We start from the raw sequence: 24,544 nt of genomic DNA on the forward strand, positions 1-24,544 counted from the left end.
CGATTCCATCAAGCCATCAACGACCATCACAAAGGTCAATAAAACAACTTTATTATACAGTACAGTTTATTTCTTTAATTATAATATCATAGCACATTTATTATACATAAAATAAGGTATATTTTGTGTAGTTTTAAGGCTTAGAAAATTAAATTAGAAAGTAGAAAATTCATGTTTTATGGGGACCTGGGAACGGATTATTCTCATTTTAATGGTTTCCTATGGGAAATTAATTTTTGGGATACACACTTTTCGCCTTACACACTCTGTCTGGCAACCAATTAAGTTCAACTTCCCTTCCCGGCAATTCCAAATCGGACATCGTGAAAGCTTTTCAGTTTATCACCCGACGAGCGACGCCGGTACAAAACGGGAGGTGAAACGGGGCCAGTCTTGATCCTTCTGACAGTTTGCTGCTAATCCCGCCAGAGGGACGTCGTCCACACCTGAAGGACAAAAGGGCGAGCGGGGGTAGTTCCAAGAATAGCGGGAAAGATGCTTTTACGCATGAGGGAGGCTCGAGTCGTTGGAAAGAAGAATTAAGAATAACACTTTCCATCTGCTTAATGGCACCATTTCGGGGCGTGAAATTCAATTGACGCTGCCAAAGATTAATTTTAAATTGTCAATCTGACCTGAAAACGAAGTCGAGCACTCGTGAAGACCATACCAAGGAGGTTTCTAATGGTTGCATGTTGAGGCTTCGGGGTAGGGGTGTCTGTGGCTCAAATATTTTTTTTCTAAATAATTTACTGTATTTTCCGGTGTATAATGCGCACTGGAGTACAAGGCACACCCGCAATGAATGGAGTTTTTTTCAAACCTTTTCCATATACAGGTAACTTCAGAGTTATGACCAGGTTCCGTTCCGACAAAACGGTCTTAAGTCAAACGGTCGTAAGTCGAAATCCATTCAAAATGGTTTTCATTCATGGATTTCTTGTACATTACTACAAGAGATGTTGCTGAGACGGCATCTGCACTGTATAACTACTGTATTGAGTGTAGTCACGCAGTAGATTGCTGTGCGAGTGAGTGACACGCTGGCTGGCCTTTATTTAATAAAGCAAACGTTTGAACGAAGATTTAGAAATCAGAATAAATGATTACGATTTCAAAATCTTCATTCGGTTTAGAAATGTCTGCATTCCGGTTCGTTTGGCAATTTGCATACTCGGCACGGCAGCCAATCAGAAGCCTGCTTCCGGATTTTCCCAAGCGTTATAAGGTTGTGCATTTGCATATCATTTTCCAAAGTAGATGCACAGAACCTCAACCTCAGAAGACTCAAAAGAAGCTAACAAAATTAATGACGCTACAAAAGGTAAACATACATTATCCCCGTGACTGTAAAGTGTCCATGAGAGTTTTGAAAAGCGCTTAGAAATTGAACGTACATTAAAAGCATCGTGGAAAGAGGAGTTCACGTGGGTTGTGGCAGACGGCGCAACAACAGTGTATGGACAAACGATCAACTGGAGCAAAGTCATCCATCCGCAAGGGATATTTATGATAAATTGAGCAAGGCAGCATTTGTGGTCGGTACATCCTTAATACATTGCAACAATGTCATGAGTTTCAGACACTGCTTGTAAACAAGATAATATGGCAAGTAAACTTCCACTTGCTGTGTTTCTTGTTTTCTGGATATGTTCAAATCAAAGTGTTTGACCAATGGAAAACTTGTTTCGTGAGTGATCAATTTTCCTTCATTAAGGTTGAGGCGTGTTGATGCCCAACCCATGTTAAGTGCAAGTGACACCTTGGACTGGTTCACACCAATGGAGATTACGGTCTTTAATGAACTTAATGAGAATGTTTGATAAAATTGTCGACAATACCGAACGCCACATCAGTAAATTGGAGCCCAGAGTCGATCGAACACAGAGCCTCAAAACTGTGAAGCGAAGTCCTAAAATCTTCCCGCACCTTGTTTCTCTTCAACATCATCTTTTCAATCTCACTGTGGAAGAAAGTGGCGAGGCCATCAAAGCTAAGATCCTGGCATTAAAATAACATCCCCGTGCTAACCGTTAAACGAGTAGCATTTTGAATGCTACAATGACAACTTTTTGTTGTTGTTGTTGTTGGAAGCATCGTGTCCTCTCTTGCTATGCTAAGTAGCCCCCCGATTATCTCCCATGACAGGCGGCTTAAATGCGATGGAACCATACGGGCCAGACAGAAAGACTTAAAACAACACACACGATGCATTTGCGGCGTTTTAATACAAAGCTAAAAGGTCAAACCTGTTGCGTCCTGTTCGCTGGGTTCATCATCACCGCCTCCCGAAAGCTGTTATCCACATAGGACGCCATTTTCATCGTCTTGGAAGTGGACAATGTTTTAATCCTGTTCAGAATGTCAATTTATCCCCCCCCCCCAATAAAAAGAACCGGTGAACAAAAAGATAAAGAAAATCCACCTCCTTCTCCGGGATCGGAGACCCGCTCGGTCGTCTGCCCGGAGAGACGAACGCGGGGCTGGAGAGGTTTTGGGAGTGCCCCGGAGACCCCGGCCCGACGGACCCTGCTCAAACTGACGTGCGAGCACTCTTCCCCACCTTGGCTTGTGGCTTCTTCCCGGTGCCGGTTGCGACAAGCGAGGGTCGCCCAACTTCTCTGGACTCGGTTCTCCTCCCTTTTTATGTACAGTTCACCAACGCCATTCTTGTAGTTGCGACCAAGAAAGACAAAAAAAGGAGGGGGGAGTGGGGCTCCAAAACCTAACCCGCCGACAATAAATCGGTGCCCATTTTTTTTAGTTTGTTTTCCAATTGCTTAGTTTTTTTTCAGAGGCCGAGCCACTCACGGACGAAACATGGTGCTGGGCTATCGGAGGACTCTCGGAAAAGTGCGACGCACTTCAGCCCCAACGCCGCTTCCACTGTGCTGATGTGTTGTATGCCACCATGGTGACTGAAAGGTGGCGCCACGCAAGATACAAAGACGAATACTGTGACTTATTCCGGCATGTTTTTCAAAATAAATCAATATGCGTCACTCGTTTGACTTTCGAAAAAAAAATCATGTTTCATGTCACTATAGCGGTCTCATAAACAATAAAGATGATACATTTATATACATGACGGGGAATGTCAACTTTGAATCATAGGACGTTATAGCGTCGTTAATCTTACTCTGAATATGAATTTTGATCACCCACATAGCTGAAATTTTACACCGGAAGTCAAGAAGGGTCAACGTTCGAAATGCCACCTTGCTGGACTTTTTTCGAACATTCCAGTTGGCATATCGTTTTTAATTTTAGCGACCATGATAGTCGAAAGCCACTATTTGTCAGATTGACTTCCATTATAAACGCAAATTTTCAATTGACTGTAAAATTGGTGTTTTTTCTCGTAATTTTCGCAAAGATCCCTTTTGTGGCGCCCCTAATGATGATACAACGGTCAGCAAAATGGATGGATAGAATATATGGTCGAACGTTTCTACACGGACACCCAAGTCAGACGGACATTTCACATTATTGCCACTACGTTAGATGTCCGCCTCGGGTATACAGTATAGTACTGTAATGTCAAGCATAGGTACTATGATGAATAAAATACAATAAATAAAATACAATTATAAATAGAAACAAGAGCGATAGCTACACAGAAAATGGAATTTTAAATAGAATAATATACACGTATTGTGCAGAAAAACGCGTGTGTAGCACGCGTTTAATGCCAGTCTGGGCGCTTTATTTATTTATTTATTTATTTGTGTGTTTATATATTTATTTATTTATTTAAATATGTATGTGTGTGTGTGTGTGTGTGTGTGTGTGTGTGTGTGTGTGTGTGTAAATCGGTTGTTATTTTTGAAAAAAAATCTAGTTTTAAATTGGTCAAGCAGTTTTGCAATGGACAGTCAGGCAGTGTGGTCACGTGATTCACATGAACGCGCGGGTGCACGCGATTTCACGTGACCGCGCTGAGCACAGGAAGTCTTACGAGTAAATAGTAAATAAAAAAATATGTATGGCGAGTCCTGATGCCACAAAAATGACTTAGTTATCACACCTCAAAATTAGAGCCATTATATGAATAAATATGCTCTGTGTCGGGTTATAAAAAACGGCAATTCCACCTAACAAGAAGGTGATTATTTCTTTTATGCATCGTTCCATTCAAAAGACTGTGAAATTCAAGACACAGCTCATACATTGTGAATACCAGTCTTCGAAATTGGGCTCGAGTCGTGATATAAACGTTTATTTTACTCTGAAAGAATTCTCCTATCATTTCCTGTTTGACGCCTTTGTACAAATCTCGCGTTAATGAGTAACACGAGCGAGGCTACCATATGGGCGAGTCCATGTGACGAGAAAAAAACAGGGGTTCGGTTTAGGCAGGAAAAACGATGTTGTAGCGCTTCCTAGCGGATATACTTGGAAAAATGTATTTATTTTTGTATACTTATTATTTTTTTTTGCTTTATAACCACACGGTGTTTTCCTGTTTGATTCATAAAAACGCACTTTGAATATAACCTTATACGTTTTTACGTCATACTGTTGACTACTGCTGCTCTGATGACTTACTCTGATATGGGGTCGACCCCACTTCTCCACCCCCCTCTTGTCGTCACAAAGTAAACTAGGCCACCAGTGGTCCGGGTCCCATGACAACCGAGCATGACCTGTCATGGACACAGAGGAGGTATCCGTGTCACGTCATCTCCCAACAGCAGGGGGCCAAGTCATGCACCTGAGACAAACTTTGTGAGGAGGAAGTGGACATCATGCAAAACAAACAAAAATCAGCAGCAGGACAAAGGATTATTTTTACAGGTAATACAGACACTTGATAGAGATATGATTGAGCTTATTTCAAACCGGCATCGTTAGCCGAATGAGTTATGTTGCAATGATGTCGTGAACATACTCCTGATCTCTCTCTCTTTGGAACTTTATAGGAATATTTTTAAATGTGTTTTTGGTCTGCTCCTATGTAGTAGTAATCAATATAGTAGTAGTAGTAGTTGTTGTTGTTGTTGTAGTAGTAGTCGTAGTCGTCGTAGTTTTTAGTGTAAGAATGATTTATTATTGTTAATTGTAGCCATAATAGTAGCAGTAGTAGTAGTAGCAATAGTTGTAGTAGTAGTAATAGTAGTAGTCGTCGTTTGTAGTATAAGAATGATTCTTTCTTGTTAATTATAATCACAATAGTAGTAGTAGTAGTAGTAGTGGTTTGTAGTATATGCATGATTCATTATTGTTAATTATAATCATAATAGTAGTAGTAGTAATAGTAGTAGTAGTCGTAGTCGTCATAGTTTTTAGTGTAAGAATGATTCATTATTGTTAATTGTAACCATAATAGTAACAGCAGTAGTAGTAGTAATAGTTGTTATAGTAGTAGTAGTTGTAGTAGTTTGTAGTATAAAAATGATTCAATCTTGTTCATTATAATCACAATAGTCATAGTAGTAGTCCTAGTTTGTAGTATAAAAATGATTCAATACTGTTAATTATAATCACAATAATAGTAGTAGTAGTAGTAGTAGTAGTAGTAGTAGTAGAAGTAGTTTGTAGTATAAGAATGATTCATTATTGATAATTATAATCATAATAGTTGTAGTCGTAATAGTTGTAGTAGTAGTACTAGTAGTAGTAGTAGTAATACTAGTAGTAGTAGCAATAGCAGTAGTAGTTTGTAGTATAAAAATTATTCATTATTGTTAATTATAATCATAATATTTGTACTACTAGTGGTAGTAATAGTAGTAGCAGTAGTAGTAGTAATAGTTGTTATAGTAGTAGTAGTTGTAGTAGTTTGTAGTATAAAAATGATTCAATCTTGTTCATTATAATCACAATAGTCATAGTAGTAGTCCTAGTTTGTAGTATAAAAATGATTCAATACTGTTAATTATAATCACAATAGTAGTAGTAGTAGCAGTAGTAGTAGTTTGTAGTATAAGAATGATTCATTCTTGTTCATTATAATCACAATAGTCATAGTAGTCGTAGTAGTAGTAGTAGTTTGTAGTATAAAAATGACTTTTTGTTATTATTGTTAATTGTAACCATAAGAGTAGCAGTAGTAGTAGTAATAGTTGTGGTGGTGGTAGTAGTAGTAGTAGTAGTAGTTTGTAGTATAAACATGATTCAATCTTGTTCATTATAATCACAATAGTCGTATAGTAGTAGTAGTTTGTAGTATAAAAATGATTCATTACTGTTAAATATAATCACAATAGTAGTAGTAGTAGTAGTAGTAGTAGTAGTAGTAGTAGTAGTAGCAGAAGTAGAAGTAGTTTGTAGTATAAGAATGATTCATTATTGATCATTATAATCATAATAGTTGTAGTCGTAATAGTTGTAGTAGTAGTAGTAGTAGTAGTAGCAGTAGTAGTAGCAATAGTAGTAGTAGTTTGTAGTATAAAAATGATTCATTATTGTTAATTATAATCATAAGAGTAGTACTAGTAGTAGTAGTAGTAGTAGTAGTAGTAGTAGTAGTAATAGTTGTTATAGTAGTAGTAGTTGTTGTTGTAGTATAAAAATGATTCAATCTTGTTCATTATAATCACAATAGTCATAGTAGTAGTAGTCCTAGTTTGTAGTATTCTGACACATACTGTATGAAAAAGAAATGCTTGTGAGAGGAGGCTTTTTATTGAAATATTGATGTTCATGTCCTCCTGTACTCACTGCCATCAATAAGTAACTTCCTACTTATGATGTCACATATCCATCAAGGTCCGGACGGTATCAGCGACTACCGTCCGAGATTCAATGGCTCCCCGTCGGCAGGAGCCGGGACCTCAACCCCCGAGGCTACTAGCGACCTATCTTACCTGTGGAGGGCGGCGCCGCATGCACCCCCGCCTTTAGCCAGGCGGGCCTACGTGGGCGAGGTGGGCTGGTGTTGGCAGTACAGCTCCATGTTGAATGACAGCGCGCTGTGCAGCGGGAAGCAAATCAAGGTCAAGGTTCACACAGACCACGACAACAACAACAACAACAACAACAATAACAACAACAACAACAACACATTTAATTTATAAGCGCCTTCCAGAACTATCAACGTCACTTTACAGTCACAGAAGAAGTTTTTCTGTGGGTGAGCAGCGGCAGCCACACGCGCCAGCGTTCACTCAACCCGGAAATAACTCAAATAGAATAGTAAGCTAGCTAATAGATAGCTAGGTAGCTAATGCATAGCGAGCTAGCTAGATAGCTAATATGTTTCCTGACTAAAATAGCTAGCTAGCTAGGGAGATAGCTAATATATTTCATGACTCAAATAGCTAGCTAGCTAGATAGTTAATAGCTAAGAGATAGCCAAAAGATAGCTATAGATAGCTAATGGATAGCTAGATAGCTAGTAGCCAGCTAGGCAACTAGTAGATAGCTATTAGATAGCCATTAGATAGCTATTAGATAGCTATCATATCCAATCCAATCCAAATAGCTAGCTAGATAGCTAGCCAGATAGCCAGCCAGCTAGACAGCTAATAGATTATTATTATTATGCTATTATGTTATCATTGTTATTTTTGGATGTTATCATTATTATGCTATTAGCTGTCTATTTGCGAGCTATTAGCTATCTATTCGCTAGCTAATAGCTATCTATTTGCTAGGTATTAGCTATCTATTCGCTAGCTATTAGTTATATATTAACTAGGTATTTGCTATTTATTCACTAGCTATTAGGTATCTATTTGCTAGCCATTAGTGATCTTTTCGGTAGCTATTATCTATCTATTCGCTATTCTCTAGCTAGCAAGCTTGATATCTATTTGAGTTACTTTGAGTCACGCGCCAACTCAAATAGTTAGAAAGCTAGCTTGCTAATAGATAGCTAATATAACCACAAAGGCAAATAAAACTACTTTATTATACAGTACAGTTTATTTCTTTAATTACAATACCATAGCACATTTATTACACAAAAAATAAGGTATATTTCGTGTATTCTTAAGGCTTATTTAGTTCAAAATTCTGTTTTATGGGGAACTGGGAACGGATTATTCTCATTTTAATGGTTTCCTATGGGAAATAAATGTTTGGAATACACATTTTTCGCCTTACACACACTTTCTGGGAACCAATTAAGTTCGTAAGCCAAGGTATCACTGTACATTTTTATTTATTTTTTTAGAAGAGCGTCATACGAATGGAAGTGGAGGACCGAGCGAGCCACGAGTTTCTGCAGAAATCGTAAGAAAACAACGATCTTTTACTGCATAAGGGCATGTCAGTACATAATCATGCATTTCGGCAACAGTGTTGAGTGTCGTTGTTAGCTATATAGCTATCTAGCTATCTAGCTGGCTACCTATCTTTCTATTAATCGACACCCTTGTGCAAATTAATTGCACCATCCTGTGATTTTGACTGCTTGCTGGTTTGAATCATTCTTAAAGCACAGGTGTCAAAGTCAAGGCCCGGGGGCCATATCCGGCCTAGTTATTCGGAATTAAGAGTTAAAAGTCGGAATTCTGAGTTAAAAGTTGGAATTCAGAGTTAGAAGTCAGCATTCTGAGTTAAAGGTCGGAATTCTGAGTTAAGTAGGAATTCTGAGTTAAAGATCGGAATTCTGAGTTAAAGATCGGACTTCAGAGTTAAAGATTGAAATTCTGAGGTAAAAGTCAGAATTTTGAGTTAAAAGTTCGAATTCTGAGTTAAAAGTCGGAATTCTGAGTTAAGTAGGAATTCTGAGTTAAAGATCGGAATTCTGAGTTAAAGATCGGACTTCAGAGTTAAAGATTGAAATTCTGAGTTAAAAGTCAGAATTTTGAGTTAAAAGTTCGAATTCTGAGTTAAAAGTCGGAATTCTGAGTTAAGTAGGAATTCTGAGTTAAAAGTCGGAATTCAGAGTTAAAAATCGGAATTCTGAGTTAAAAATCGGAATTCTGAGTTAAAAGTCGGAATTTTGAGTTAAAAGTCGTAATTTTGAGTTAAGTCGGAATTCTGAGTTAAAAGTCGGAATTCTGAGTTAAAAGTCGGAATTCTGAGTTAAAAGTCGGAATTCTGAGTTAAAAGTCAGAATTCTGAGTTAAAAGTCAGAATTTTGAGTTAAAAGTCGTAATTTTGAGTTAAGTCGGAATTCTGAGTTAAAAGTCGGAATTCTGAGTTAAAAGTCGGAATTTTGAGTTAAAAGTCGTAATTTTGAGTTAAGTCGGAATTCTGAGTTAAAAGTCGGAATTCTGAGTTAAAAGTCAGAATTCTGAGTTAAAAGTCGGAAGTTTGAGTTAAAAATTGGAATTTTGAGTTAAAAGTCAGAATTCTGAGTTAGAGGTAGGAATTCTGAGTTAAAGATCGGAATTCAGAGTTAAAAGTCGGAATTCTGAGTTAAAAGTCAGAATTTTGAGTTAAAACTCAGAATTCTGAGTTAAATGTCGGAATTCTGAGTTAGAGGTTGGAATTTTGAGTTAAAGATCGGAATTCTGAGTTAGAAGTCAGAATTTTGAGTTAAAAGTCGGAATCCTGAGTGAAAAGTCGGAACTCTGAGTTAGAGGTTGGAATTCTGAGTTAAAGATCGGAATTCTGAGCTAAAAGTCGGAATTCAGTTAAAAGTCAGAATTCTTAGTTAAAGGTCAGAATTTTGAGTTAAAAGTCGGAATTCAGAGTGAAAAGTTGGAATTCTGAGTTAAAAGTCAGAATACTTCCCCCCCTTCTCCTCACTGCTGCATGTGACTAATTCTCCCCTCCCTCCTCTAACACGGATATCGACCAATCACTAACGGCTTTAACCGAAGACCGAGGGCGGGTAATAGAGGACAAATTAAATTAAAAAAAATGATATATTGTATTGTATATTTTTGGTAGTAAATTAATTCAAGCAACAAAAAAAAACAAACTAAGGAGCCAATTTGGGAGCCAAAAGAGCCGGATCTTTTTAGTGATCTGAGCCAAAAGAACCGACTCACCCGCAAAAAAAAAAAAAAAATATCCTGTGACTGTACTGTATCTATTAGCTAGCTTTCTATCTACTTGAGTTACTTCCGGGTTGAGTGAACGCTGGCGCGTGTGGCTGCCACTGCTGACTCACAAACAAAATCAAGTCACATAAATTTTAAAAAATGAGATATTGTATTGTATATTTTTGGTAGTAAATTAAGCGACAACAAAAAAAAGAAAAACTGAGGAGCCATTTGGGAGCCAAAAGAGCCGGATCTTTTTAGTGAGCCGAGCCAAAAGAGCCAGAATTCCCATCACGACTCCAGCTCCTGATTCGGATCTGATGTTGAATTTTGAAATAAAAATGCAACTGAAAAGTAAAAACATGATCTACATTCTAACGTGTTGATCTTTTTCTTCAATTTTTAGAACGCGCTAAAGGAAAGAATCCTTGTCATCCCTTAACCAGACCAGCACGAAGGGAAACTATGGCAACCCGGCGATCTAACCAGACCAGCTTCATGTGGATCTGATGTTGCATTTTGAAATAAAAGGCCTCTGAAAACTGGAATGCTAACTTTGTTTCTGACTTGTTAATTGCATGCTAACGTGTTGATCTTTTTCCCCATTTTTTTAATGAAAGATTCCATGTTTTCAACGTCAATTTTTTTATAATAATAATAATAATAATACATTTAATTTCGAAGCGCCTTTCAAAACTCTCAAGGTCACTTTACAGTCACAGGTTAAGTTATGCTGTGGGTGAGCAGCGGCAGCCACACACGCCAGCGTTCACTCAACCAGGAAGTACCTCAAATAGATAGAAAGATAGCTCATAGATAGCTAACAGATAGCTAGCTAGGCCTTCACTTAACCCGGAAGTAACTCAGATAGAAAGCTAGCTAGCGAATAGACAGCTAATAGATAGCTAAGTAACTCGGATAGAAAGCTAGCCAGCTAATAGATAGCTAACAGATAGCTAAGTAACTCTGATAGAAAGCAAGCCAGCTAATAGATAGATAACAGATAGCTAGCTAGGCCTTCACTTAACCCGCAAGTAACTCAGATAGAAAGATAGCTAGCGAATAGACAGCTAATAGATAGCTAAGTAACTCGGATAGAAAGCTAGCCAGCTAATAGATAGCTAGCTAGGCCTTCACTCAACCCGGAAGTAACTCAGATAGAAAGCTAGCTAGCGAATAGACAGCTAATAGATAGCTAAGTAATTCGGATAGAATTGTTTGTCAGGGAATTAAATAATTAAATTGAATGTAATTATCACAGAATACACACACACAAGATTAATTTAAAACAGACTTGTGAAATATAATGATCTTCTGTTTTTTGGGGGGTTTTCAGAAATGGAATTTTAGTTTGAAATGGAGGTTGAAATATTTACCTGCAGCAGGTTGATTCTCTTCTTCATTGTCCGCTTGGTCCCCTTCTTCTTGATCAATGTTCCCGGTACAGTAACTATAACTTAGTAGACGTAACTATATATAAATGTAAAAATTGTTTTTTATTACCCATAAAAGAATGTAGAACCAGTGTTTAGGAAAACGTGTTTCTCGTTGCGATTGAATTGGCGGAAATGACGTCACGGATCAACGACAGCTGTTCGGAGCTAATCAATCCAGACTGAAACGATGTGTATATAGATGTAAAAATTGTTTTTTTAAACTCATAAAAGAATGTAGAACCAGTGTTTAGAAAAACGTGTTTGTCATTGTGATTGTATTGGCGGAAAGTGCGTCACTGGTCAACGTCAGCTAACCGGAGCTAATTAAACCAGACTGAAACTATAAATTTTGTAAAAAAAAACACTTATTTAAAATTGCATTTTCTGTGTATCTCTCTCTCTCTCTTGTTTATATTTATAATTGTATTTTATTTATTATAGTACAGTACCTATGCCTGTCTGTGACTGTAAAGTGTCCTTGAGAGCTTGAAATGTAATTTATTATTATTATTATTATTATTATTATAAAAAGGTTTTTTTACTCATAAAAGAATGTAGAACCAGTGTTTAGAAAACCGTGTTTCTCATTGCGATTGTATGGGCGGAAATGACGTCACTTGCCAACGTCACCTGATTGTAGCTAAATAATCCAGACTGTAACTATAAATTATTATTATTATTATTATTATAATTATTATTATAAAAGTTTTTTTTAACTCATAAAAGAATGTAGAACCAGTGTTTAGGAAAAGTATTTCTCGTTGCGATGGGATGGGCGGAAATGACGTCACCTGTCAACGTCAGCTGATCGGAGCTATTTCGTCCACTAATTTTTGTTTTTCCGGGTCGTGCGTGTGAACCAAATACGAGCTGGACCTCGATTGTTTTGCTCGTGACATCATCCGGGCCTGTAAAATCAGCTGTGATGCTAAGCTAATGGGCTAGCTGTTGACAGCGAGCAGGTATCGCGCCGCTCAGGGGTTAGCCTCCCCAAGCTAACTTTTCACCCCCCGACGTACATGACGCAAAAGACTCGATTTTTTTGAAGAAAGATTTGAATCGATTCATCAAAGAAAACTTAAGAGGCCCATGTCGGGAAGTCAGCGTCGGCTGTCAGAGGAATTCTCTCACACACGGCGAACATCGTCCGCCTTGTACGATGTGGCTCAAGTTGTTCTTTTTGCTCTTGTATTTCATCGTTTTGTTCACGTTAGCTCGGATATTCGAAGCCGTGGTTTGGTACGAGACTGGCGTGTTCGCGACGCAGCTAGTCGACCCGGTTTCGCTCAGCTACAAGAAGCTCAAGACCATCTTGGAATGTCGAGGGCTTGCTTACGCTGGGCTGGCTGAGAAGAAGGATGTCAGCCAGCTGGTGGAGAAATCAGGTACATACCTGCAATTTGGTGTTTACAGTTTAGCGATGTTACACCGATTAGCGATGTGACAACATTTTTCAATAATAATTCATCACACATATTCTAATACCTTGGCTTACGAACTTAATTGGTTCCCAGACAGAGTGTGTAAGGCGAAAAATGTGTATCCCAAATATTAATGTCCCATAGGAAACCATTCAAATGAGAATAATCTGTTCCCAAGTCCCCATAAAACATATTTTTCTACTAAATAAGACTTACAACTACACAAAATATACCTTATTTTATGTATAATAAATGTGCTATGGTATTATAATTAAAGAAATAAAGTGTACTATATAATAAAGTGGTTTTATTTACCTTTGTGATGGTCGTTGATGGCTTGATGGAATGGAGTGGCTGGTTTTATCAGCATGAAACACTTGATGAGGAATGTAGCCTTCTTCTTTCACCATCTTGAGGAATGATCCCTTGTAGGTGCTTTCTCTGCGCTAATTTTACCTAGTTCCTCATCAATTGTGTTCTGTTTAGCTGGACTGATAGCGTTTTGCATCACGTGTGCTTGTGCGGGTTATTTGTGGAGCCTGATTGATGGGAATTTTAACCTTGCAGTCTACACTCTGCCTTTGAACTAGCAACATTGAAACGAGTCTAAATTTCACTGATTTCTATCCATTTTCTCACTCTCTGTCGTCTGCCCCTTTAATTTCCCATAGGAAACCATTCAAATGAGAATAATCCGTTCCCAGGTCCCCATAAAACATAATTTTCTACTAAATAAGCCTTAAAACTACACAAAATAGACCTTATTTTACGTATAATAAATGCGCTATGGTATTATAATTAAAGAAATAAACTGTACTGTATAATAAAGTGGTTTTATTTACCTTTGTGATGGTTGTTGATGGCTTGATGGAATGGAGTGTCCAGTTTTATCAGCGTTATACCTGTACTACAAACTACTACTACTATTATGATTATAATGAACAATAACGAATCATTCTTACACTACAAACTACTACTTGACCTTGTGAAATCCACAGGGGAGCTGACCCACGGGGAGTTATATTCAGCCATCAATAAGGAGAAGGAGCAGTCGGAGGCGGGTGATGGCGGCAGCACATATTTCAGCGGCGAGATGCACTTCTATGAATTAGTGGAGGACACCAAAGATGGCATCTGGTTGGTTCAGGTACGAGGAAAAGAAAAGAGATCACTTCACATATCAATGTTGGAACGCCATTTTTTTTGTGTGACAATAAACAACGCGGGAGAGCTTGTGAATTCTACCAAGTCGCGTGGATCGATTGTTTACTATGATTGATTGACATGATTGACAACCTGGGGTGCTTGAAAGTTTTGAAAGGCACTTAGAAATAAAATGTATTATTATTATTATTATTATAACTATTATTGACTTGCACACTGCAAGAATCCAAACAAGAGCGCGGAAAATCCTACTGGACCCTCCGCACCCTGCCCACCCCCTTTTCCAACGACTCCCATCAGGCGCACCAAATCCAGCAGACATTTAAACAGCTTCTTCCCCCGTCGCCATTAACTCTTTAAACAGTAACCCAAATAGAACTGATGATGATGATTATCATTATTATCATTACCATTATTATGATTATTATTACTATAAATCCTAATAATACATTTCATTTATAAGTGCCTTTCAAAACTCTCAAGGTCACTTTACCATGACGGGATGAGTTATTCTGTGGGTGAGCAGCGGCAGCCACACGCGCCAGCATTCACTCAACCAGGAAGTAACTCAAATAGATAGAAAGCTAGCCAACAGATAGCTAATAGATAGCCTGCTAGATGGTTAGCTAACTTGCTAGATCGTGATCTAGCTAATACATTATTATTATTATTACAGTAAAGTCTCGTTATATCGATATTGGTTATATCGATAGTACTGCTTATTACGATACTATTTCTATGAACGCACGGAGAAAATTACATGCAAACAGGATCGGATATATCGATAGTCCGGTTATATCGATATTTTTTCCGACTCCCGAGAATATCGATATAACGAGACTTTACTGAATTATTATTATTATTAATAATAAATTTTATTTCTAAGCACCGTTCAAAACGCTCAAGGTCACTTTACAGTCACATGATCAGCTATTCTGAGAGTGAGCGGCGGCAGCCACACGCGCCAGCATTCACTCAACCAGGAAGTAACTCAAATAGATAGAAAGCTAGCCAGCTAGCCAACAGATAGCTAAGAGATAACCAGCTAGACAGTTAGCTAACTTGCTAGATAGCCATATAGCTAATAGTGCATGAATTTTGTCAACATTGTTGGTTATTCTCTCTTTTGCAGGTCATTGCTCAAGATCGAGAAGCTCTCCTCAGCAAGTCCAACTGGGAGAAGATGGTCCAAAAAGTGTCCCAGTTTGGAATCCGGACCGGAACTTTTAACTGCTCTCATGATCACAGGTTGGTTGCAACGATACCGTGACGAGATGGCTGTCTGGGTTGGAGTCCTTGTCCACAGTGTCCGATCAAACATCTCTGACACATATTGAGCCACAACAGTTCTTGCAACTACTACAACTCCATTTCCCCGTGTAGAAGTCTTGCGTAACCCCAGCCTCTACCGTAGTGCCTTATAATGTGGTGTCCTTATACAGGTAACATCCGACTTACGACCGAGTTACGTTCCGACCAAACGGTCGTAAGTTGAAATGCATTCAAAAGAGAGACTCGGAGGCTAAATGACTCGCAAACTCCCCCTTCCCCCTCTGGTGCCATCACACGGTCGATTGCTGTACGAGAGTGAGATGCTGGCTGGCTGGCCAAAATTGTCGTACGCGTGGCCGGCCTGCTAGCGCGTTGCAGTGCCAGGCGTCGAATTAAAATGTTTAAAAATAGGGTCTGGAGGTCATGGTTGTAAGTACGGGTGGTCGTAAGTCAAGTTGGTCGCAACTTGGATGTTTCCTGTATTTAGAAAACTTTTAGATCCTTCTGCATTATATTTAGAAAACCTTAAAAGTGTGCCTTATAGTCCGGTGCGCCTTATACAAGTACCGTCCGACTTACGACCAGGGGGGGGGGGGTTTGTTTGCGAGTCATTGAGCCTCCGAGTCTCTTTTCAACATTTTGAATGGATTTCTACTTACGACCATGTTGACTTACGACCGTTTGGTTGGAACGGAACTCGGTCGTAAGTTGGATGTTACCTGTATAAGGACACCACATTATAAGGCACTACGGTAGAGGCTGTGGTGACGCAAGACTTCTTCTACACCGCGAAATGGAGTTGTAGTAGTTGCGAGACCTGTTGTTGCTCAATATGTGTCAGAGATGTTTCATCGGACACTGTGGACAAAGACTCGAACCCAGAAAGCTTGTCTTTACTGCAGGCTGGAGACGTAGCCATTCATGACAGACGCCTTCTGCCAAGCTATTTATTGAGAGTTTCAAGCAGCTGCAAGCAATAAAACATTGTCTTTTCCATGAACTGATACATTTTTTAACCTGGCTAATGAGCTCTTCCTGTGAAGGAGTTTCAAGTCGTAAATTGCTTCGGTGTCTGTTGACCTCAGATTGACCCCAGGATGTCTGTGCTTCAACTGTGTATTGGAGTCACAAGTGTTGACTAAGCATATAACATGAAATATGATAACTTCTTATTCTCCATCCATATGACTTCACATCTAAGGCGCAGGGTTATCTTTGGGAGAAAATCCAGGGTGCGGCTTATACGCGGTCGTAAAAAGCGCAATGGCCGCCCATGACGCCCTTGTACGTGTCCTCCTCCCCCGAAGATCATGTGTCCGACGAGGCTGGCAGCGTTCCACCCTGGTCATGTCCGTCCCGCAGACGTCAGCGTCCAAGGGCAAAGTCATGCTGAAGGAATACGATGGCCGCCGAATCGAACCGGAACGCATTTTCCCTTGGATGACCTCGCAGATGTCTCACCGTATCAAGACGCTGCGGCGTTCGGAGGACTTGCTGGAGGAATGGCGTCCGGATCCGCTCCACCCCTTAAAGATGTTCCTGTTCGCACCCCTTCCCCAGCCTCCCGTTTTCTTCTCGTCGCTGTCCGTCAAGTTCACCGGCAGGATCGAGTTCCTCTTCGTAGACGTTCGTCGCTGGGACAACCGCAGCAGCTTGTTGGAGATCGGCGTGACGCAAAGCCCCGCCTACATCCTCAAGATGCCCGAGGGTGTCTATCACTATGGCAACAGGTGACCGGTCATTCTGAACCACATCCTGGGACTTTTTTTTTTTCATAAAATGAATTTTTCTTTGTTTGCAGTTCTGGTGAGTTCTTGTCGGTGGCGGCCATGGACACTTTCCTGCGATCGGTCCAACCGGAGGTCAATGACCTTTTTGTCCTCAGCCTTGTCCTGATCAATTTGTTGGCGTGGATGGATCTCTTCATTACACAGGTCAACTTTGTTGTATTGAATTTGCACGGAATGTTTAGCTTGACTCATTCATTCACTGCCAAAAAATGCGTCCACTCCAGTGCCAGGGTTTTTGTCATTGTCACTCAAATTTCAGGACCCATAGAATATTGAGTTTTAGGACGACATAAACATTCAATGCAGCATTAAAAACCTTAGCTTTTCTTCTTTCATCAGTAAGAAAGAGTTAATTCCTAAATGATATAGGTCTGGAGTTATATGAACTTGAAATGAGGGCGGCTGTCCAAAATACAATACAATATATACATATTGGTTTATATAGCTTTAACGAGATCTGAAACTATTATAAAGCCCTAACGTGGAAAAAAAGGCAAATGCCGCTCCCTTGTGGACGGGAAAAAGAGTTAATTCCTAAATTATGTGGGTCTGGAGTTATATGAACTTGAAATGAGGGCGGCTGTCCAAAATACAATATATACATATTGGTTTATATATCTTTAACGAGATCTGAAACTATTACAAAGCGCTAATATGAAAAAAAGGCAAATGCTGCCCCCTTGTGGAAGAACAAACGAGTTAATTCCTAAATGATATGGGTCTGGAGTTATATGAACTTGAAATGAGGGCGGCTGTCCAAAATACAATACAATATATACATATTGGTTTATATAGCTTTAACGAGATCTGAAACTATTATAAAGCCCTAACGTGGAAAAAAAGGCAAATGCTGCCCCCTTGTGGACGGGAAAAAGAGTTAATTCCTAAATTATGTAGGTCTGGAGTTATATGAACTTGAAATGAGGGCGGCTGTCCAAAATACAATACAATATATACATATTGGTTTATATATCTTTAACGAGATCTGAAACTATTACAAAGCGCTAATATGAAAAAAAGGCAAATGCCGCCCCCTTGTGGAAGAACAAACGAGTTAATTCCTAAATGATATGGGTCTGGAGTTATATGAACTTGAAATGAGGGCGGCTGTTCAAAATACAATACAATATATACATATTGGTTTATATAGCTTTAACGAGATCTGAAACTATTACAAAGCCCTAACGTGGAAAAAAAGGCAAATGCCGCTCCCTTGTGGACGGGAAGAAAGAGTTAATTCCTAAATTATGTGGGTCTGGAGTTATATGAACTTGAAATGAGGGCGGCTGTCCAAAATACAATATATATATATTGGTTTATATATCTTTAACGAGATCTGAAACTATTACAAAGCGCTAATATGAAAAAAAGGCAAATGCTGCCCCCTTGTGGAAGAACAAACGAGTTAATTCCTAAATGATATGGGTCTGGAGTTATATGAACTTGAAATGAGGGCGGCTGTCCAAAATACAATATATATATATTGGTTTATATATCTTTAACGAGATCTGAAACTATTACAAAGCGCTAATATGAAAAAAAGGCAAATGCTGCCCCCTTGTGGAAGAACAAACGAGTTAATTCCTAAATGATATGGGTCTGGAGTTATATGAACTTGAAATGAGGGCGGCTGTCCAAAATACAATACAATATATACATATTGGTTTATATAGCTTTAACGAGATCTGAAACTATTATAAAGCCCTAACGTGGAAAAAAAGGCAAATGCTGCCCCCTTGTGGACGGGAAAAAGAGTTAATTCCTAAATTATGTAGGTCTGGAGTTATATGAACTTGAAATGAGGGCGGCTGTCCAAAATACAATACAATATATACATATTGGTTTATATATCTTTAACGAGATCTGAAACTATTACAAAGCGCTAATATGAAAAAAAGGCAAATGCCGCCCCCTTGTGGAAGAACAAACGAGTTAATTCCTAAATGATATGGGTCTGGAGTTATATGAACTTGAAATGAGGGCGGCTGTTCAAAATACAATACAATATATACATATTGGTTTATATAGCTTTAACGAGATCTGAAACTATTACAAAGCCCTAACGTGGAAAAAAAGGCAAATGCCGCTCCCTTGTGGACGGGAAGAAAGAGTTAATTCCTAAATTATGTGGGTCTGGAGTTATATGAACTTGAAATGAGGGCGGCTGTCCAAAATACAATATATATATATTGGTTTATATATCTTTAACGAGATCTGAAACTATTACAAAGCGCTAATATGAAAAAAAGGCAAATGCTGCCCCCTTGTGGAAGAACAAACGAGTTAATTCCTAAATGATATGGGTCTGGAGTTATATGAACTTGAAATGAGGGCGGCTGTCCAAAATACAATATATATATATTGGTTTATATATCTTTAACGAGATCTGAAACTATTACAAAGCGCTAATATGAAAAAAAGGCAAATGCTGCCCCCTTGTGGAAGAACAAACGAGTTAATTCCTAAATGATATGGGTCTGGAGTTATATGAACTTGAAATGAGGGCGGCTGTCCAAAATACAATACAATATATACATATTGGTTTATATAGCTTTAACGAGATCTGAAACTATTATAAAGCCCTAACGTGGAAAAAAAGGCAAATGCTGCCCCCTTGTGGACGGGAAAAAGAGTTAATTCCTAAATTATGTAGGTCTGGAGTTATATGAACTTGAAATGAGGGCGGCTGTCCAAAATACAATACAATATATACATATTGGTTTATATATCTTTAACGAGATCTGAAACTATTACAAAGCGCTAATATGAAAAAAAGGCAAATGCCGCCCCCTTGTGGAAGAACAAACGAGTTAATTCCTAAATGATATGGGTCTGGAGTTATATGAACTTGAAATGAGGGCGGCTGTTCAAAATACAATACAATATATACATATTGGTTTATATAGCTTTAACGAGATCTGAAACTATTACAAAGCCCTAACGTGGAAAAAAAGGCAAATGCCGCTCCCTTGTGGACGGGAAGAAAGAGTTAATTCCTAAATTATGTGGGTCTGGAGTTATATGAACTTGAAATGAGGGCGGCTGTCCAAAATACAATATATATATATTGGTTTATATATCTTTAACGAGATCTGAAACTATTACAAAGCGCTAATATGAAAAAAAGGCAAATGCTGCCCCCTTGTGGAAGAACAAACGAGTTAATTCCTAAATGATATGGGTCTGGAGTTATATGAACTTGAAATGAGGGCGGCTGTCCAAAATACAATATATATATATTGGTTTATATATCTTTAACGAGATCTGAAACTATTACAAAGCGCTAATATGAAAAAAAGGCAAATGCTGCCCCCTTGTGGAAGAACAAACGAGTTAATTCCTAAATGATATGGGTCTGGAGTTATATGAACTTGAAATGAGGGCGGCTGTCCAAAATACAATACAATATATACATATTGGTTTATATAGCTTTAACGAGATCTGAAACTATTATAAAGCCCTAACGTGGAAAAAAAGGCAAATGCTGCCCCCTTGTGGACGGGAAAAAGAGTTAATTCCTAAATTATGTAGGTCTGGAGTTATATGAACTTGAAATGAGGGCGGCTGTCCAAAATACAATACAATATATACATATTGGTTTATATATCTTTAACGAGATCTGAAACTATTACAAAGCGCTAATATGAAAAAAAGGCAAATGCCGCCCCCTTGTGGAAGAACAAACGAGTTAATTCCTAAATGATATGGGTCTGGAGTTATATGAACTTGAAATGAGGGCGGCTGTTCAAAATACAATACAATATATACATATTGGTTTATATAGCTTTAACGAGATCTGAAACTATTACAAAGCCCTAACGTGGAAAAAAAGGCAAATGCCGCTCCCTTGTGGACGGGAAGAAAGAGTTAATTCCTAAATTATGTGGGTCTGGAGTTATATGAACTTGAAATGAGGGCGGCTGTCCAAAATACAATATATATATATTGGTTTATATATCTTTAACGAGATCTGAAACTATTACAAAGCGCTAATATGAAAAAAAGGCAAATGCTGCCCCCTTGTGGAAGAACAAACGAGTTAATTCCTAAATGATATGGGTCTGGAGTTATATGAACTTGAAATGAGGGCGGCTGTCCAAAATACAATACAATATATACATATTGGTTTATATAGCTTTAACGAGATCTGAAACTATTATAAAGCCCTAACGTGGAAAAAAAGGCAAATGCCGCTCCCTTGTGGACGGGAAAAAGAGTTAATTCCTAAATTATGTGGGTCTGGAGTTATATGAACTTGAAATGAGGGCGGCTGTCCAAAATACAATACAATATATACATATTGGTTTATATAGCTTTAACGAGATCTGAAACTATTATAAAGCCCTAACGTGGAAAAAAAGGCAAATGCTGCCCCCTTGTGGAAGAACAAACGAGTTAATTCCTAAATGATATGGGTCTGGAGTTATATGAACTTGAAATGAGGGCGACTGTCCAAAATACAATGCCATACATACATATTGGTTTATTTATATAGCGCTTTAACAACAGCTAAAACGGTAACAAAGCGCTAACGTGGGAAAAAAGGCAAATGCTGCCCCCTTGTGGAATCAAAAAAAAGAGTTAATTCCTAAATGATATGGGTCTGGAGTTATATGAACTTGAAATGGGGATGACTGTCCAAAATATAATGCAATACATACAGAATGGTTTATATAGCGCTTAAGCAACAGCTGAAGCTGGAACAAAGCGCTAACATGGGAAAAAAGGCAAATGCTGCCCCCTTGTGGAAGGGAAAACGAGTTAATTCCTAAATTATATGGGTCTGGAGTTATCTGAGCTTGAAATGGGGGCAACTGTACAAAAGACAGATGCTGCCCCCTCATGGGAGGTAAAACCATTGCCAAAGCTTGAAACTATCTAGATAGCCAGCCAGCTAGATAGTGAATAGATAGCTAGCTGTGTAGCTAGCTATCTATTCACTATCTCACTGGCTGGCTATCTAGCGAGGTATCTTTTGGCTAACAATTGCTTAGCTAGCAAGCTTTCTATCTATTTGAGTTACTTCCGGGTCGAGTGAAGGCTGGCGCATGTGGCTGCCGCTGCTTACCCACAGAAAAACTGATCCTGTGACTGTAAAGTGGCCTTGAGAGTTTTGAAAGGCACTTATAAATGAAATGTATTATTATTATTATTATTATTATTATTATTAATAATGTTGATTAATGTTGTTTTTGTATGGGCAGGGAGCAACGGTGAAGCGCTTTGTTGTTCTCATCCGAACGCTTGGGACCTACAATTCCATCCTTTTGCTGTCCTGGCTTCCATTTCTGGTAGGAGATGACGCCAAAAACATTGGTTGCGCATTTAAAGGACAACCGACACCTCCGGACAAGTCGCGTCCATAATTTGTAAATTATTGCGGTAACACGTATAAAGAACGTGTAAGTTGACACAAATTCCCAGCGGACAAATCAGCCCATTTCCAACGGAGCTTGAGCGCCATCTTGCGCATTTTCTGGGCGCTACATTGGAGTCCAAACAGCTCGAATGGATACAGAAGGACTTCTTTAATGGATTGCAAACATGTATGCTTTCCTCTTCAGAACTATTTGAATCATATTCATAACGGGATAAATAACAAGAAAGCATCTTTTTCCGAATCTGAACTCTCTGAAGCCATTGTTTTGATTCTGGAGCAAGGCAGTTTGTGAAGGAGTATCCTGACGTGATGTCACGAACAAGGGGGCGGGACTTTCTGAATCCGCCCAGTTTCCGAGCTCATTTTGTGGCAGTTTTGGGACACTTTTATTGGTGTTTTGCATTTGACTATAAATATCAGCTGTTTTGGGTATTGGGTTTGGATAGCTAGCTATCTATTAGTTATCTATTAGCTAGCTAGCTAATGTGATCTATTTGAGTTATTCCCGGTTGAGTGAACGCTGGCGCATGTGGCTGCCGCTGCTCACCTGATTGTAAAGTGACCTTGAGAGTTTTGAAAGGCGCTTTTAAATATAATGTATTATTATGATTGTTATTTATTATTTATTATGATTGTTATTATGATTATTTATTATTATTTTATTATTATTATTGTTATTTATTATTATTGTTATTTATTATTTATTATGATTGTTTTTTATTATTGTTATTTATTATTATTATTATTATTTATGATGATTGTTATTTATTATTATTGTTAGTTTTTATATTATTATTATTATTTATTATGATAGTTATTTATTATTATTATTATTATTGTTATTTATTATTATTATTTATTATGATTATTATTTATTATGATTGTTTTTTATTATTGTTATTTATTATTGTTTTTATTTATTATTATTATTTTTTATTTATTTATTATTATTATTTATGATGATTGTTATTATTATTATTATTATTATTAGTATTATTTATGATTGTTAATTATTATTATTATTAGTAATAATAATAATAATAATAATAATATTAATTTTAGATGCTATAAAACGTTTTTCGGATGTTAGTTAGGAAACCCAAAAAATGGCATCGGTTGTCCTTTAAGGGCGATGGGGGGGAAGATGGATCAGTAGCACTCGGCATGCCTGAGGGGAGTCACTGGAAAGGGTGGTGAGCAGGATGCGAAGGGTCCAGTAGGATTGCAGTGTTTAAGAACCAAATAGGTGTCTAATTCCTTCTTTCTTTCTTTTTTTGTTTGTTTTGGGTCCGCTAAGGCCCTCCTCCAGCTCTCCTACCTGGACACCCTGTACGGCTACAGTCTGAAATTGCTACGCTACGCCGACACCACGGCGCTAGCAAGCGTGGTGCGATCCGATTGGACCTTCTATTCGTCCCACCCGGCTCTCTTCCTCTCCACTTATCTGGCCCACGGTTTGCTGGTGGATTATTTTGAGAAAAAGCGTCGCTGCGGCAACCGAAGCGTGGAGGACAGTAGCAGCAATTTGGAGTGGCTAGCTAGTCTGTGGGAGTGGTACGCGTCGTACCTCCTTCACCCGATGGCGTCGCTTCAACAGAACCCGTCGGACTGGGAGGAGGATCCCGCCTTCCTGTTTGAGCGTTTGGCATTTCCTGATCTTTGGCTCCGCCCATTAGTCAGCATGGACTACATTAAAGCTTTACCCGCCTGGAAGTTCCGACGCGGCGGCGAGGAGCCCGATGACGTTCTCGACACTCGCGCCGACATCCCGCCGACTGGCGGTGAGCGTTCAGGGTGGCCCCGCGACATCTTATGGTGTTCGGAGTGCGTGGTGTGCCTGGAGAACTTTGCGAGCCAAGAACTACTGATGGGTCTGCCCTGCGGCCACGCCTTCCACCGCCATTGCATCGTGCTGTGGTTGGACGCCGGGCGCCATTGCTGTCCCGTTTGTCGATGGCCAAGCTACAAGAAGAAGCTGTCGACGCCGCATGTGGAGTGAGTGAGTGAGTGAGTGAGTGAGTGAGTGAGTGAGTGAGTGAGTGAGTGAGTGAGTGAGTGAGTGAGTGAGTGAGTGAGTGAGTGAGTGAGTGAGTGAGTGAGTGAGTGAGTGAGTGAGTGAGTGAGTGAGTGAGTGAGTGAGTGAGTGAGTGAGTGAGTGAGTGAGTGAGTGAGTGAGTGAGTGAGTGAGTGAGTGAGT

At 38.9% G+C, this 24,544-nt stretch overlaps 3 protein-coding genes across 10 annotated transcripts in view; 2 read left to right on the forward strand and 1 right to left on the reverse strand.

Annotated features, from left to right (window-relative positions):
- The window catches only part of LOC148902531 (rap guanine nucleotide exchange factor 2-like), a 131,856-nt gene extending 120,413 nt beyond the window's left edge, over positions 1 to 11,443 (reverse strand). The window contains exons 1-3 of one of the 7 annotated variants that reach the window (XM_088991148.1): positions 11,261 to 11,443; positions 6,810 to 6,914; positions 4,549 to 4,724 (exon numbers count right to left, since the gene is read on the reverse strand). In XM_088991148.1, the coding sequence (XP_088847274.1) occupies positions 4,549 to 4,653 (105 nt within the window). In that variant the 5' untranslated portion in view covers positions 4,654 to 4,724; positions 6,810 to 6,914; positions 11,261 to 11,443. Of the gene's footprint in view, positions 1 to 2,249; positions 2,905 to 4,548; positions 4,725 to 6,809; positions 6,915 to 11,260 lie in introns of those variants that run through there. The other 6 variants (XM_088991153.1, XM_088991152.1, XM_088991150.1 and 3 more) reach the window with 6 other exon arrangements.
- spmip2 (sperm microtubule inner protein 2) lies at positions 3,381 to 10,432 on the forward strand. Its single transcript, XM_088991157.1, has 5 exons — positions 3,381 to 3,499; positions 4,600 to 4,797; positions 6,712 to 6,938; positions 8,120 to 8,178; positions 10,291 to 10,432. The coding sequence occupies exons 2-5, from the start codon at positions 4,749 to 4,751 to the stop codon at positions 10,298 to 10,300; spliced, it is 345 nt and encodes a 114-aa protein (XP_088847283.1). The 5' UTR covers positions 3,381 to 3,499; positions 4,600 to 4,748; the 3' UTR covers positions 10,301 to 10,432.
- A 709-nt stretch (positions 11,444 to 12,152) lies between the features above and the next one.
- On the forward strand, positions 12,153 to 24,481 carry rnf103 (ring finger protein 103). 2 transcript variants are annotated; one of them, XM_088991158.1, is made up of 7 exons: positions 12,153 to 12,705; positions 13,740 to 13,888; positions 15,038 to 15,153; positions 16,485 to 16,907; positions 16,979 to 17,111; positions 22,172 to 22,258; positions 23,645 to 24,481. In XM_088991158.1, exons 1-7 carry the CDS (start codon positions 12,480 to 12,482, stop codon positions 24,344 to 24,346), a joined length of 1,836 nt encoding a protein of 611 aa, XP_088847284.1. In that variant the 5' UTR covers positions 12,153 to 12,479; the 3' UTR covers positions 24,347 to 24,481. The 2 variants fall into 2 exon arrangements, with proteins under 2 accessions (XP_088847284.1, XP_088847285.1); XM_088991159.1 differs by lacking the exon at positions 12,153 to 12,705 and having other exon boundaries at positions 13,743 to 13,888; positions 16,379 to 16,907.
- Positions 24,482 to 24,544: the final 63 nt, after the last annotated feature.

Source organism: Hippocampus bargibanti, linkage group LG02, assembly GCF_051943395.1.
Source record: "Hippocampus bargibanti isolate YZ-2025 linkage group LG02, ASM5194339v1, whole genome shotgun sequence".
Lineage (NCBI taxonomy): Eukaryota > Metazoa > Chordata > Actinopteri > Syngnathiformes > Syngnathidae > Hippocampus > Hippocampus bargibanti.

Bases quoted from the DNA above. Each gene is read 5' to 3' on its own strand.
- spmip2 (XM_088991157.1), top strand. From the start codon at position 4,749: ATGCAAAACAAACAAAAATCAGCAGCAGGACAAAGGATTATTTTTACA. The intron at 4,798-6,711 runs GTAATACAGACA...ATATCCATCAAG, and splicing joins ACAAAGGATTATTTTTACAG to GTCCGGACGGTATCAGCGAC. The intron at 6,939-8,119 runs GTCAAGGTTCAC...TTATTTTTTTAG, and splicing joins GCAGCGGGAAGCAAATCAAG to AAGAGCGTCATACGAATGGA.
- rnf103 (XM_088991158.1), top strand. From the start codon at position 12,480: ATGTGGCTCAAGTTGTTCTTTTTGCTCTTGTATTTCATCGTTTTGTTC. The intron at 15,154-16,484 runs GTTGGTTGCAAC...CCTCCCCCGAAG, and splicing joins AACTGCTCTCATGATCACAG to ATCATGTGTCCGACGAGGCT. The intron at 16,908-16,978 runs GTGACCGGTCAT...CTTTGTTTGCAG, and splicing joins GTCTATCACTATGGCAACAG to TTCTGGTGAGTTCTTGTCGG.